At 45.6% G+C, this 15,019-nt stretch overlaps 1 protein-coding gene across 1 annotated transcript; it reads right to left on the reverse strand.

The window, feature by feature from the left end:
• Positions 1-1,490: 1,490 nt before the first annotated feature.
• LOC142652560 (endonuclease V-like) lies at positions 1,491-13,293 on the reverse strand. The gene is made up of 4 exons (XM_075828211.1): positions 13,217-13,293; positions 10,664-10,835; positions 2,497-2,536; positions 1,491-1,586 (listed from the first exon to the last, which is right to left on the reverse strand). The coding sequence occupies exons 1-4, from the start codon at positions 13,291-13,293 to the stop codon at positions 1,492-1,494; spliced, it is 384 nt and encodes a 127-aa protein (XP_075684326.1). The 3' UTR covers position 1,491.
• Positions 13,294-15,019: the final 1,726 nt, after the last annotated feature.

A 15,019-nucleotide genomic window follows, 5' to 3' on the forward strand; every position in this document is an offset into this window, starting at 1 on the left:
AGCATAATTTTCGAATGGCTGCCTGAGAGACATGGGACTTTTTAGAGGAAGAGTTCAACAACGGGTTCAAAGTTACATTTAAATCCCTCCCCGGCAGGGTCGGCAAAGGCTCCACATCTGGAGTTGGCAACCAAGAAGCCACTTCAACCGGCGGTATATCCAAGATCGGCCAGATCCTTTCCAGATCAGACATGGTATGAATCATAAGCCGTCTACCATCATGTAGAATTGCCAGGCCAAAAGGAAAAAGCCATGTGCATTGAATATTGCGAGCCCGCAAGACTTCTAGAAGAGGCTTTAATCGGCGCCGCTTCGCCAGCGTTGTAGGAGCCAAGTCCTGGTAGAACGAAAGCTCTCCCTCCTGGTATATAATAGAGCGACGCTCCCTTGCAGCAGCAAGAATATCCGCTGTATCTACATAGGAAAGTAGGCCACAAATCACATCACGTGGTTGTTCATTTGGTTTCGGTAGCGGCCGTAGGGCTCTATGAACCCATTCAATGGTTACGGTAACAGCTCTGTCTGGGCCTAATAGGTCAGAGAAAATATCCATGGTTACCTTGTGTAGTGCCTTCGCAACCCAGGTCTCCGGAAGGCCTTTAATACGCACATTTCTTCTCCTCCTGTTTTCCTGGTCTTCAAACAGAGTGAGGGCTCTATTAAGGTGTCCCGTATGTTGGGAAACAGTGGAGGCCAATGCTACGGAGTGCTCCACGATGATAGTGCAGGCAGACACCAGGTCTTCAACTTTACGGCCAATTTGCTGGACTTGCGCCTTAGTGTCGGCTAATTTGGTCATGACGGTTTAAGGGCCTGGAGGAGAGTTCTGCTGAGAAAGCTCTTTGAAATAGGTGCAGCTTGATCTCCATCAGCTTGATCTCCATCCGTGACGCTGTCAATATCAGACTCAGCCATGTCTGCCGCTGTAGGCGCCATTTTGGAAGATCTCGCGGGCGAGGAGCCCTTTTTCCAGAATTTCGGAAGATCCGACTAACCTTTTCCCGATTTAGGAGTAGCAGGTGGGTCACTGGACTTGTCTCTAGCAGATTTTACCATTTTGCTGGCCTTGAAAGATGCTTTATAAGCGGTCCGAACGTACCCAGTGAAGGAGCCACAGGCTTAAGCGTCCATCACAGTTCGCGGTCAGGCTCCACCCCCTGATCAGCTGTTTCGAAGGGGGTGCAGCGCTCGTACGAGCGCTGCTTCCCCTTAATTTCTGCTTGCTCACTGTGAATCGTCGACACGGATGTAGAGGCGATTCAAAGGTATTGCAGCCTTCTCCCATTCTCTTCAATGGAGGAAGAAGGCTGCAATACCTGTGAATTGCTGATACATCCTTGTCGACGATTCACAGTGAGCAAGTAAAAATGAAGGGGAAGCAGCACTCATACGAGTGATGCATCTCCTTCAAAACAGCTGATTTTTTGGGACCCAGACTGAACGTATAACAAAAGAGTCTTTTTGGCTTACTTGTAGTTAGTTACCTGTTCTTTATGTGACTAGACCATCGACTTGGAGCAAGTTCTTGGCAACCCCAATGGTGGGTAGACCTGTGAGGATACCAAGGTGACATGCTACTCCGAAACCTGGAGAGGAAGGAAGGAGAGATCAATATCAAAAGGGAAGAATGCAGCCTTATAAATGGAGGTTCATCAATAACATATTACTAGGGTCTGTCTGTCTGTTCCCAGAATTGGTATCTCCAGCCCTGGACAAATCTCCTCTCTTCTACACTTTCCCAGTTATCAGAGGACCCCACTTCTGCAGTAAACATAGCAGGCCCCCCACTTTCCCAGTAGCCATAGGAAAACCCTTCCTAGCTTCCCCCAGTAGTAACAGTAGGCTGTCCTCACTTCCCCAGTAGTCAAAGCAGGTTAACCATGAACTCACATTGCTGGCACTCCGCTAACAGTGTACGACGCAGAAGGAGCGGTCTGCGACCACTTCTGAAGGCAGGAATGGAGTTTGAAGGGTTGTCCAGGATTAAATAAACATGGCTGCTTTCTTCCAAAACCAGTGCCGCACCTGTCCACAGTCCTTTTCACTTCAATGGAGCTGAGCTGCAATATCAGACACAACCCATGGACCCTGTGTGGCGCTGTTTATGAAAGAAAGTAGCCTTGTTTTTCTAATCCTGGGTAACCCGTTTAATGCTGTAGGTGCTAAATACATGGAGCTGGATTCTATTACTTAGTGAAAGAACCAGCTGCTAAATGCATGAATGGCAGGGTGCAAAACCCAGTCACCAGGGTCGCTTCTCTAGTCACCATGGAAACCAAGTTTTCTGACTTATACAATGTGTTATGCCTAGTGCAGGGCCTGAAGCAGGCAGTAAATGACAAGGATTCTCTCCGTTTCTTTTTAATCCCTGTCATGCTCCTCCCCCTCAGGCCCAAAGAGAATAATTTAGCCGAATCCCAAAAAACTTTCAACCCACATTTTTAAAGGGAAAAGACGATCCCACTCTAGTGGAGAGACAATGACTAAATTAATTACCCTTGTGATGCAGGACTCCATTACCGTCCACAAGAAGCACCTGGAACCCAAAAATATCCCCTGTCAAATGTGACGATGTTAAATAAGAAAATGTCAGAATTAATGTAGTTACAGCTTGGAACACTACTTTACGGTTTTGATATAATCAATTTTTCATTACAATACTGATCCTGTATTATAGGCGAGAGCTGTATATTATTCTGCTGGTTGTCATTGGAAACAGTCATCAAGCTTGCCATGAGACAAATTCATAACAGTTTACCTAAACTAACAGATTACTATTTTGTGCCTGGTGTTAGGATAATACTTCCCAGAATGCCAATCACAAGCTATGAGAAGGCGTTGAAAAACAAATGAATGTTGGGAGATTTCAGCTCTGAAGCCAACGGAATTGTGAATGCAGCTCTGGACTATGATACACACTGTAACTCAATATTACAACCAGATAAGTTATGTAATGTATTTACAAATTATATATGTAAAATGACGTTTAAAAGTCGACGCAGTCTCAAGAGTGCTCAGAAAAACTCAATTGAGGAGAATGTGCATGCAAAACCTCAGGTATGCCGTAACAGGGGATCACACAGTACAGTCCAGTGGCCTTTTGTTAGGCCCAGGGCTGTCCCTTAAAGGGAACCTATCAGCCCTTCTGACATGTCTGTTTTAGTAAATACTTGTATTTCTCATAACATAACAATTCTGCAACACCTTTTCTTAGAAATCTGCTATGTGTCATTCCTCGGTTATTCCTCCTAGAAATAAAAAAAAAAGTGACAGTTAGCAGTTGGAAATGTTTCCCTATAGTCTCTCTCTGTTAGCACTGATTGGACAGTGTCAGTCTGTGTAGGGATACACCCCAAACTGGTAACACCCAGCTGTCAGTTTATTTATAAATGTCTAGGAGGAATAACAGAGGAACGGTACAACGCAGAGTTCTAGAAAAGGCGCTTCAGAATTATTATTTTATGGGGAATACAATTTTTTACTAAAATTGACATGTCAGGGCAGCTAACGGCTACTCTTTAAAGTTGTGAACTGACAATCGGGTACCAGAGATCATCCTCTTCCTTGTGGTACTCCATTGCTATTGATCTCGACATTACAAGGGTTAAACGAACAAGATCAAAAATGTCGCCGATCCAGGCCATTGCCAAAGAGTGGCGGCTGTCAATCATAGAACCGTATATGTACGGTGCTGGCCGCTAAGTACAAAACCCAATGCCAGCGCATAGAAACCAAGGGTAAAAATAAAAAAATGGGGCGGCGCTGCAAGACCGAACACAGCCTATAAACAAGAGTGTCACTGTTTCTGGGGAAAACATGCAGACATTCTCTTTTAATCTCATACAGTCCCTTTAAGGCAGAATTTACAGTATCAGATTTTGGACCCAATCAGAAGGATGTCCCAAGAACAGAGATGACATTTACACATCTGAATAGCGTATAGTTCCAGTGACCTATAAAACGCAGATTTAGCTCACCTAGAGCATCAAACTGGAATCCTTCTCCTGCAGCCTCTTCACTGCTTTAACCAGTGATGGTATGTCTCAAAAAGGCTAAGAAAATGGCTATGTAAGTAGCATACAGTGGTCACTATTTGACAGTCCTCGTAGAAAACCTAGAGCACACAATGTTCACTACTGGCAGCTATAAGAAAGTATAGGCTGTATTCACCTTCGCAAACAATTTTGGTCATTGCTCCTAGTCATCTTAAATGAACAATGTGGCAACCTTTTGAATATTCTAAACTAAAAATAGCCTACATTTTTTTGTCTACAGCTCTTATGCCGATCTGTGTGTCTCCATAGTTACAGACTACAAAAGAAACCCTGTGTAGTCTGATCCCACAGTCATACTCCATTACATCTGTCCACTACTTTTTGGAAATGTACATCAGGTAGGTTAGCAAGAAGTAGGGGACACATGGAATAGAGCAGGGGTCAGCACTCCAGCTGTTGTAAAACTACAACTCCCAGCATGCCATGAAAGCCAAATGCTTTATTATTCCAGCCAAAAGGTTGTCAGGGCATGCTGGGAATTGTAGTTTCAACACAGCTGGCGTGCTGAAGCTTGCTGACCCCTGCAATAGAGTATGACGGCAGGATCAGACTACACAGGATGTTTTCAATGAATACTTTTTTTTTAAAATGCATGTTGGAGCTGTACAGGGAGATGGTGGTGTAGGGCAGAATGCCTCTGTCGTTGAGGGAAGGAATGATCACGATCCTGTATAAGCAGAAGGGAGAGAGACGGGACTTGAAAAACTGGCGTCCCATCTCTCTCCTGAACGTGGACTTCAAGATCCTCGCCAAGGTACTGGCCACCCGGCTGAAAGGTGTCATCGGGCGGATCATCCACCCGGACCAGACCTGCAGCATTCCTGGCCGCAGGAACGCAGACAACCTTGCTCTCATGAGAGACACTGTGCAATACGTGAATGCCCGCTGCATGTCCGCGGCCCTGGTCAGACTTGACCAGGAAAAGGCATTTGATCGTGTTTCACACATCCTTATGGGCAAGGCGCTGCGAAAGTTCGGGCTGGGAGAAATGTTCTGTTCCTATGTTAACCTGATGTACCTTGACATTTTCAGCACAGTGCTGGTGAACGGCTGGAAGACTGACCCATTTCCGGTACTCTCCGGGGTCAGACAAGGCTGTCCTCTTTCACTTCTCCTTTTTGTTTGTGTTATAGAACTCTTTGCAGAGTCTATCTGGCAGAATGGGGAGATCAGAGGGATCACCGCACCAGGCCCAGGACACTTCGAGGTCAAGTGCTCGCTCTACATGGACGACGTGACCATCTTCTGAGCTGACCAGCATTCGGTGACTACACTCGTCCAGACCTGCGAAGAATTCAGCCGAGCTTCAGGGGCCAAGGTCAACTGCGGGAAGTCGGAAGCCATGCTCTTTGGAGGATGTACCCAGACTTCCTCTGCCCCCTTCTCCATCCAGCCAGACTTCATCAAGATCCTGGGAGTCTGGTTCGGGAAGGAAGGAGCAGCCCTAAAGTCTTGGCAAGACCGCTTGGCTATCGTCAATCAGAAGACCGGACTGTGGAGCCTTAGACGGCTTACCATCGAGGGAAAGACTCTTGTACTGCGTAATAAGATCCTGCCTGTGCTTCAATACACAGCACAGGCCTGGCCGCCACATGTAACCGTGTGCCAGGCCATTACCAGGGCTGTCTTTTGCTTTGTCTGGGGCTCCAAAATGGACAGAGTAAAGTGGACAGTTATGTACAAGGAGCCCCACAAGGGTGGAAGTCCCAGACATCCCCACTCTGCTGCGGGCATCTTTTGTGTGTGACAGCATCCGCAGGACTCCTAAAAAGACGGCTGTTGGCTCGGCGGGCAGGTCCATGTCTCGTTTCTTTCTCCTGCCTCTTTGGAGTAGGCTGGGACGGGACAAGTGGGACAGCTCCTACCCTTACAACTGAGTCGTTCCCTGGTACTACCAGGACCTTCTAAAGTTTGTGAGGGAACACCAGCTGGAGGGACTCAAGCCCGTCTTGTGGAAGCCAAAGACTATCCACAAGCTCATCCAAGCAAAGGACATAGCGGAGTCTATTCCAGGGATCCCTGATGCCACAGCCGAGACTGTTTAGAAGAATGTGGCAGTCACTTATTCCCAAGCACTGTAAACTTTCAGATTGGTTGCGCTGTGAATATTCGGAGAACGTGATTGGTTTATGTGCAGGGCAATGAACATACAGACAAGCAGTAGAAGACTGACTAAGGGCTGAGCATTTCATTGAATTCAGTCTTCTACTGCTTGTCTGTATGTTCATTACCAGGGGCGTAGTTAAAGGTTCATGGGCCCAGGTGCAAAATTTCAGTTTGGGCCCCCCTACGCATCTTCTCTCTAACTTTCAGCTGCATTACTGGGTCTCTAAAGTAACCCCTCAAAACAAAAATATATACATCAGAGACGAATAAAACAACTTTTATAACACGGCAGGCTTAAAGCGGCGCAGTTCTATGTATGATAGTATTCCTACATAATGAAGTCACCAAATAAAGGTCATATACCAGCTCTACACAGTGAAAAATTAATACACTACAGTTGTATCCCGATTTCTCTTTTCTACTCTATCCAGGCCAGACCGGCATGACTTCTTCCAGCCACAACTTGTCTCTTCACACAAACTACAAATTATGCTGCTAGCCCCAATAGCCCTCTTAGTGCCCCCTCCACCTTAAAGAGGCTCTGTCACCAGATTTTGCAGCCCCTATCTGCTATTGCAGCAGATCGGCGCTGCAATGTAGATTACAGTAACGTTTTTATTTTTAAAAAACGAGCATTTTTGGCCAAGTTATGACCATTTTTGTAGTTATGCAAATGAGGCTTGCAAAAGTCCAAGTGGGCGTGTATTATGTGCGTACATCGGGGCGTTTTTACTACTTTTACTAGCTGGGCGCTCTGACGAGAAGTATCATCCACTCAAGCCTCATTTGCATTACAAAAATGGTCATAACTTGGCCAAAAATGCTCGTTTTTAAAAAATAAAAACGTTACTCTTATCTACATTGCAGCGCCGATCTGCCGCAATAGCAGATAGGGGCTGCAAAATCTGGTGACAGAGCCTCTTTAATAGTGGCCCCATTTGTGCCCCAAACTGTACTAGTGCCCTACAAAGTAATAGTGTCCCACCACAAAATCATAATGCCTTTTTTGTGCCCCACAGTAATACCCTCCTTTGTGCCTTATGCAGTCATAATACCAACTTTTTTGCCCCCACAAAGGGATTGCTACACCCTATGTCCTCCTACACAGGATAAATTCCACCTGGGCAGTTGATAATTTTATTAATTGCAACATATTTAAAATGGTTTTCCCAGAATCATAAATTATTACCTATCCACAGTATATTTGATCATTCTCTTATTGCTGGAGGCGATCGAGAGACCAGGGGTCCCAAACCCTCAGATCCTTCTCACTGCACCCCTGCAGTAAAGAGGAGCTTGAATGGAGCGGCTGTTGAGCATACGCCCGCCGCACCATTCACGGTCTATGACAATGACGGAAACAGCCGAGCGCTGTACTCTGTCCTGCTTACAGTGAGGAGGAATGGGGGGTTTGGAACCCCAGTTCTCATGATTGGTGGGGGTCCCAGCGAAAACAAAATGATCACTTATCCTAAGGATAGGTGGTAATTTATGATTCTGGCAAAAAAAACAACTTTATAAACCTGTAGGAGCAGCCTCTTTATTATCTATAGCTTCCTAATGGACACTGGCATAGCAGAGCTGTGTGCTTCACATTACAGCACAGCTCCAGACCTCCAGTAATGTGCAATCATGACCCACAGTAACCTTTAGGGTATGTTCACATGGCGGGGGTCCGTAACGGCTGAAATTACGGGGATGTTTCAGCCTGAAAACATCCCCGTAATTTCAGCCGTACCGGCATGTGCAGGCGCTTGAACGCCGCGTCAATTACGGCCGTAATTAGCGCTGCTATTCATTGGAGTCAATGAATAGCGGCTCCAATTACGGCCAAAGAAGTGACAGGTCACTTCTTCTACGCGGGCGTCTATTTACGCGCCGTCATTTGACAGCGGCGCGTAAATATACGCCTCGTGTGAACAGACAAACGTCTGCCCATTGCTTTCAATGGGCAGATGTTTGTCAGCGCTATTGAGGCGCTATTTTCGGGCGTAATTCGGGGCAAAAACGCCCGATTTACGTCCGTAAATAGGCCGTGTGAACATACCCTTAGCCCCCTTATCAGTGTCTTCCCGATAACTGGAGGCAGGAGCTGTCCTGTAATGAATTATGACCCTCAGTAACCTCTTATCAGTGTCCTGTCTGCGCTGCTCTCATTGCTGAATCCTCCCGTTCTGTCCTCTATTTGCAGGATAGAAAGAACAGAGAGAGACAGCAAAGCACAGACACAGTATAGGGAAAAACACTAAAGAAAGACAATGTAACTGATGCCTGTCCAGAACTCACATGGATGTGGGGGAAATGAGCTGCGATGAGATAGGAGCTTCTCCTTACACAGTGTGCGGCAGTGTGTGTATCTAGACTCCTCCTCCCCTGTCTCCTCCAATCTAGTGCCTCAGAGCACAAGAAGGGAGGGGGGAGTACACGCGCTGCTGCACCTGCGCTGTGTAAAAATAAATTTTATCTAAGCGGTCACTCTAAGTGTGGCGAGGCCCGGTCGCAACTGCGACCGCTTTAGCTACGCCACTGTTCATTACCCTGCACATAAACCAATCACGTTCTCCGAATATTCGCAGCGCAACCAATCTGAAAGTTTACAGTGCTTGGGAATAAGTGACTGGGGCAGAAGAGGATGGAGGCGCAGCCTTATATAGTGGATCGAGCGGGTTCCCCAGCAGCATTTAAAAAAAACAGGATCCTGACCTGTCCACAGAGTTTAAGGCAGCACAGAGTATTTCAGGAGCCGCGTTCTGCTCCCGTAGGTAAACGGGGTAGCAGCACTGCGAAGACCGCACAGAGAATTCACAGGCGGTCAGGATAGAACATAGCAGCTAGATGAGGGGAACACACCCAGCTGCTAAGTGAAACACAGCAGGGCGCGCTTCCAACACAACCGTGCTGTTAGCTATACAGCTGACGGCTGTCAGCCGTGCAGTAGGATCTTGTGCGGGGTGGTGACTTGCCAATCATGTGAAGGTGTTATTGAGGACAGGAGTGGAGGAGAGGTAACAGACTGAGAGCTACGTAATGGTAAGAGCAGAGTTCACAGCAGCACAGAATATTTCAGGAGAGGAGCGTGCAGATCTTGTGCGGGCTGGTGACTTGCCAATCATGTGAAGGTGTTATTGAGGACAGGAGTGGCGGAGAGGTAACAGACTGAGAGCTACGTAATGGTAAGAGCAGAGTTCACAGCAGCACAGAATATTTCAGGAGAGGAGCGTGCAGATGTTGAGGAGTGTATGACGCGGACTGGTCACTGATTGGTCAGCGTCATACACATAAACACGCCCAGTTAAAAACACAATACACGCCCAGTTGGACATAACGAAAAAAAAAACACCCAGTTGTCCATTTCAAAGCTCATTTGCATAAATATAAAATAGCTCATAACTTGGCCAAAAATGAACGTTTTTTTTTAAAAAAAACGTTGCCGTTATCTACATTGCAGCGCCGATCACATGCAATAGGAGATAGGGGTTTGAGAATCTGGTGACAGAGCCTCTTTAAGGACTCTTTGTGGATTTCCAGGACTCGCCTGGTTATGAACTGGGAGAGGATGTCCGTCCAGGACTGCTGCAGGCTGGTCCGCAGCCTGCTCAAAGACTATTCCATCATGGACAGTTTGGACGTCGATGAAGAAAAGGATTAAAATCCCCCCTCCTCAGTGTGTCTGTCTTTCAATAAAGCTTCGGACCTGTGATTCCCCCTCCCTCCCCTCATCCCCTGTCGCTTGCCTGTTGTATTGTTGATTGATATGTGATGCTTTATCAGAATGTTGATGTAGTGCAGAGTGTAATGTATAGTGTAGGATTTGTGCCTTTGTGTATGTTGTGCTTCTGTATTACTTAGAATATGTGTGATATTTATTGTGCTGCGATCCAGTTGCACTGGTCGCAGTATACTTTATGCTTGTGTTTTGACGAGTGATTGCTAATAACGCTATTATCAATAAAAAAACATTTTAAAAAAAAAGACACATAGGCATAGAAGCTGTAGACACACAACGGTAGGATGTTTTCAATCAATACCTTTTTTTTTTTTAAATGCATGTTGGTGCCAACCCTTTCACTACCGAAGACTTATGTATTGTGACAGGGATCAGCAACCTTCATCACTCCAGCTGTTGTGAAACTATAATTCCCAGCATGCACTGACAACCCTGGTTGGGATAATAAAGAATTTGGCTGTAATGGCATGCTGGGAGTTGTAGTATTACAACAGTTGGAGTGCCGAAGGTTGCTGACCCCTGCATTATGTCATGACTTTAAACAATTGCTGAGACTAGAATATAAGGGCTAGAACGGAGATCTTGGTGTCATACTAAAGCAAAGGACCATGAGCTCATGAACACACACAGGACTCCGCTCTCGCAGCGTAGCCTGAATCTTGCAGGCACGGACTGCTGAACCCCCCACTCCTTTCAAAAAAGCGCTGCTTTGGTTATCTATACATACATTTTAGATTGCGGCTGGATGATCCATTTTGGTTTGCAGTAACATTACCTCCAGATCAGGGTAACTCAGGACTATGAGCGAGGCACATGCACTTGTATCGTCTTCTTTTACGTAGGACAGGTCCACCCCTCCAACCCGCTGCAGGCCATGGAAATGAGGGATATTCTGCCATGTTTCAGTATTGCTGGTGATCACTTGGTCTTTTAAAATGCTCCGCTCCCTGAAATAATAGAGATTAAGATAAAATGACCTACCAGTGGCTGGAACCCCACCGATCAGACTTACATATATACATCAACGTTTATGGTGGAAAACCTCTTTAAGATGTTATATGGTCTTACATTACAATTTCTTGTCTATGATGTCACAGCTGCATGACTGTCAATGGCCAACAGTAACAAGATCTAATATAAAGACAATAAACATTGAAAAAATATGCCGTTTGGAACACTTGCTCATATTTTTAAAAAGTGTCCGGGACTTCAGAGTTGCTCTCCAGGTGATTTGAAGGATTCAAAAAGTGGTGGGGAATAACCTGGTGTTTAAACCCCTGTAACTTATTTATTACCAGAGAATGCTTTCATTCTGGTCTACTCTTGGATCGCCTGAGAATCTCTTGTTGCTCCAATTTACTGCAATGGGAGTGTATAAATATATATGGAGAGCTCCCCCTAGTGGTGGCTGGAGGCAGACCGAATTTAAAGAGGCTCTGTCACCAGATTTTGCAACCCCTATCTGCTATTGCAGCAGATCGGCGCTGCAATGTAGATTACAGTAACGTTTTTATTTTATTTTTAAACAAGCATTTTTGGCCAAGATATGACCATTTTTGTATTTATGCAAATGAGGCTTGCAAAAGTACAACTGGGCGTGTTGAAAAGTAAAAGTCCAACTGGGCGTGTATTATGTGCGTACATCGGGGCGTTTTTACTTCTTTTACTAGCTGGGCGTTCTGACGAGAAGTATCATCGACTTCTCTTCAGAACGCCCAGCTTCTGGCAGATCACGCTGTGACGTCACTCACAGGTCCTGCATCGTGTCGGACGAGCGAGGACACATCGGCACCAGAGGCTACAGTTGATTCTGCAGCAGCATCAGCGTTTGCAGGTAAGTAGCTACATCGACTTACCTGCTAACGCCGAGGCTGCTGCAGAATCAACTGTAGCCTCTGGTGCCGATGTGTCCTCGCTCGTCCGACACGATGCAGGACCTGTGAGTGACGTCACAGCGTGATCTGCCAGAAGCTGGGCGTTGTGTAGAGAAGTGGATGATACTTCTCATCAGAACGCCCAGCTAGTAAAAGTAGTAAACACGCCCGATGTACGCACACAATACACGCCCAGTTGTACTTTTACTTTTCAACACGCCCAGTTGTACTTTTGCAAGCCTCATTTGCATAAATACAAAAATGGTCATAACTTGGCCAAAAATGCTTGTTTTTAAAAATAAAAACGTTACTGTAATCTACATTGCAGCGCCGATCTGCTGCAATAGCAGATAGGGGCTGCAAAATCTGGTGACAGAGCCTCTTTAATAGTGGCTCTGTCACTAGATTATAAGTGCCCTATCTCCTACATAATCTGATTGGCGCTGTAATGTAAAGAACACTGGTTTTTATTTTGAAAAATAATCAATTTTGAGCAAGTTATTCACAATTTTAGATTTATGCTAATTCGTTTTTTAATAGACAACTGGGCATTGTAAAGATAAGTGTATGACGCTGACCAATCAGCGTCATACACTTCTCTTTACAACGCCCAGTTGGTAAAAAAAAAAAGTAAAAACACACCAGTTGTATAATAAGAAACAAATTAGCATAAATCTAAAATTCTGCATAACTTGCTCAAAATTCAACGTTTTTCAAAATAAAAACCACTGTTGTCTACATTACAGCACCGATAACATTATGTAGAAGATAGGGCATTTATAATGTGGTGACAGAGCTTCTTTAAATGAATTCTATGACTACATGAAGAGGGCGCTCATAGCATTATTATGGGGGCTTTCTGCTCAGGGGCTGGACAAGCTCTCTTGGTCCTGTTAATAAAGCACAGTAGCTGTGGGATGGACAATTGCTCATTTAATTGCGCACTGACATCCCTTCTCCAGCGTTCTTATTTATACGACATACTTCCCATCTCTTTCCACCGTCTCTAAATTGTTGTACAAATACTCTTTTTTTTTTTTTAACCCCTTGCCCAAGGTGGCTGTCCACTCCGTCTACCCTTGTCCCTGCCCGGTTTTGCTGGCTTTATTGTTTATGATGGGCACCCTTCTGGAAGCACTCGGTTTATGGTGAGGCACTCTGACAGTGTTGGGGCACTTCAGGTGTCTTGTGTAGGCGTGGCTTGTACTCATGGGCGGAGCTTATATAGGGAAAAAAAATCTGCATCTCAAATCTCCCCTTGAAGGGAAACGGTGCGCCAGGAGCTGGAGAAACAAATATGTTGTCATCAGATCCCTCCTCAAAGTAGTGAAACTACAAATTCCAGAATACTGTGAGACATGATGGAGGTCCTTCCTGGTCCTCAACAGCAGGTTAGAAAGGCTGCCCACAGAAAAGCCTGCAATAAAACATGTACCAGAAGCCGCAACACTTGCCTCTCTTGTGACAATAACATCGTCTCATGCGTCGTTTGGGTTGTGACTTGGTTCTCGGCTTCTTCCGCAGTCTCCATGGTAATAATTATAAGGGTATGTGCACTCGACCTATTTTCAGACGTTATACAGGCGTTTTACGCCTCGAATTACGCCTGAAAAGACGGCTACAAAACGTCTGCAAACATCTGCCCATTGCCTGCAATGGGTTTTACGATGTTCTGTGCAGAGGAGGTGTAATTTTACGCGTCGCTGTCAAAAGACAGCGCGTAAAATTACGCCCGCGCCGAAGAAGTGCAGGACACTTCTTGGGACGTTTTTGGACTCCAATTACGTCTGTAAAAGATGCAGCGAAAGACGCGAGTACATGCAAAAATGTCTGAAATTCAGCAGCTGTTTTCGCCTGAAAACAGCTCCGTACTTTCAGACGTATTTTGCGTTGTCGTGTGAACATACCCTAAGGGTATGTTCACACGCTTAGCAAAAAACGTCTGAAAATACGGAGCTGTTTTCCCATTGAAATCAATGGGCAGATGTTTGGAGGGGTTCTGCTTCCGATTTTTCGGCCGTTTTTCAGGCGTTTACGGTCCGAAAAACTTCCAAAAATAGGCCATGAGAACATACGCTTAGGGTATGTTCACACGGTAACGCCAAATACATCTGAAATTACGGAGATGTTTTCAGGCGAAAACATTTCCTGAATTTCAGACGTTTTGACAAGTGCACGCGTTTTTCGCGGCGTCAATTACGGACGTAATTGGAGCTGTTTTTCAATGGAGTCAATAAAAAACAGCTCCAATTACGTCCCAAGAAGTGTCATGCACTTCTTTGAGGCGGGCGTCTTTTGACAGCGATGCATAAAAATACAGCTCGTCTGCACAGAACACCGTAAGACCCATTGAATTCAATGGGCAGATGTTTGCGGACGGTTTGGAGACGTTTTTTTGGGCGCAATTCGAGGCGTAAATCGCTTGAATTACATCCGTAAATAGGGCCTGTTCACACGGAGTATTTTGACAAGCTTTTTGGAGTGGAATCCGCTCCGCAAAACTCCTCAAAAATCGGCCGAAAATGCCTCCAATTGATTTCAATGGGAGGCGGGGGCGGTTTTCTCCCGTGAGCGGTAAAACCGCCTCGCGGGAGAAAGAAGGGACATGCCCTATCTTTGCGCGTTTACGCCTCTGACCTCCCATTAACATCAATGAGAGGCAGAGAGAGCGTTTTTTGTCCGTAGCGCTCAATGGCCGCGGGCGAAAAACGCAGCAAACGACGTGCAGGAAGGACAAAATCTGCCTCAAAACCCCAAACGGAATTTTGAGGCAGAATTTTCCTCCTGCAAAAAAACTCCGTGTGAACACAGCCTTACCGGTTCACACTTCCTGCATTGTTAAAACATCAGCGCCTCACACACCAGTTGCCGCTGAATACTTGATCAGAGTGGAAATCGCTCTCTCTGCTGGTTATTCCGTGTTACTGCAGGCAAAAATGGAACATGTGACGTCACTTTGTCTCGTCAGTCAGTGCCATTTACCCTCCGCTGCTGTAGTCAGGCAGGTTCCTTGAAGTAATGAGAAGCTTCTTCTTTTCTGTCTTCCAGCACCGTGCTCACAGAGAATTGTATTACTTCACGAAACGGAGACCTAGAATTGAAAGCCACATTTTTAGAAACATTTGTGAACGTTTTCTGCGAATCCAATAGAGGGCGCCTCACACCAGCTAGCTTGACGAGAAGTTTCACATAAAGTTATAGAAAAAAAAAAAAGGCTAAAAGATAGATGGCGCTATACCAAACTCCAGCTCATTGTT

This window comes from Rhinoderma darwinii, chromosome 5, assembly GCF_050947455.1.
Source record: "Rhinoderma darwinii isolate aRhiDar2 chromosome 5, aRhiDar2.hap1, whole genome shotgun sequence".
Lineage (NCBI taxonomy): Eukaryota > Metazoa > Chordata > Amphibia > Anura > Rhinodermatidae > Rhinoderma > Rhinoderma darwinii.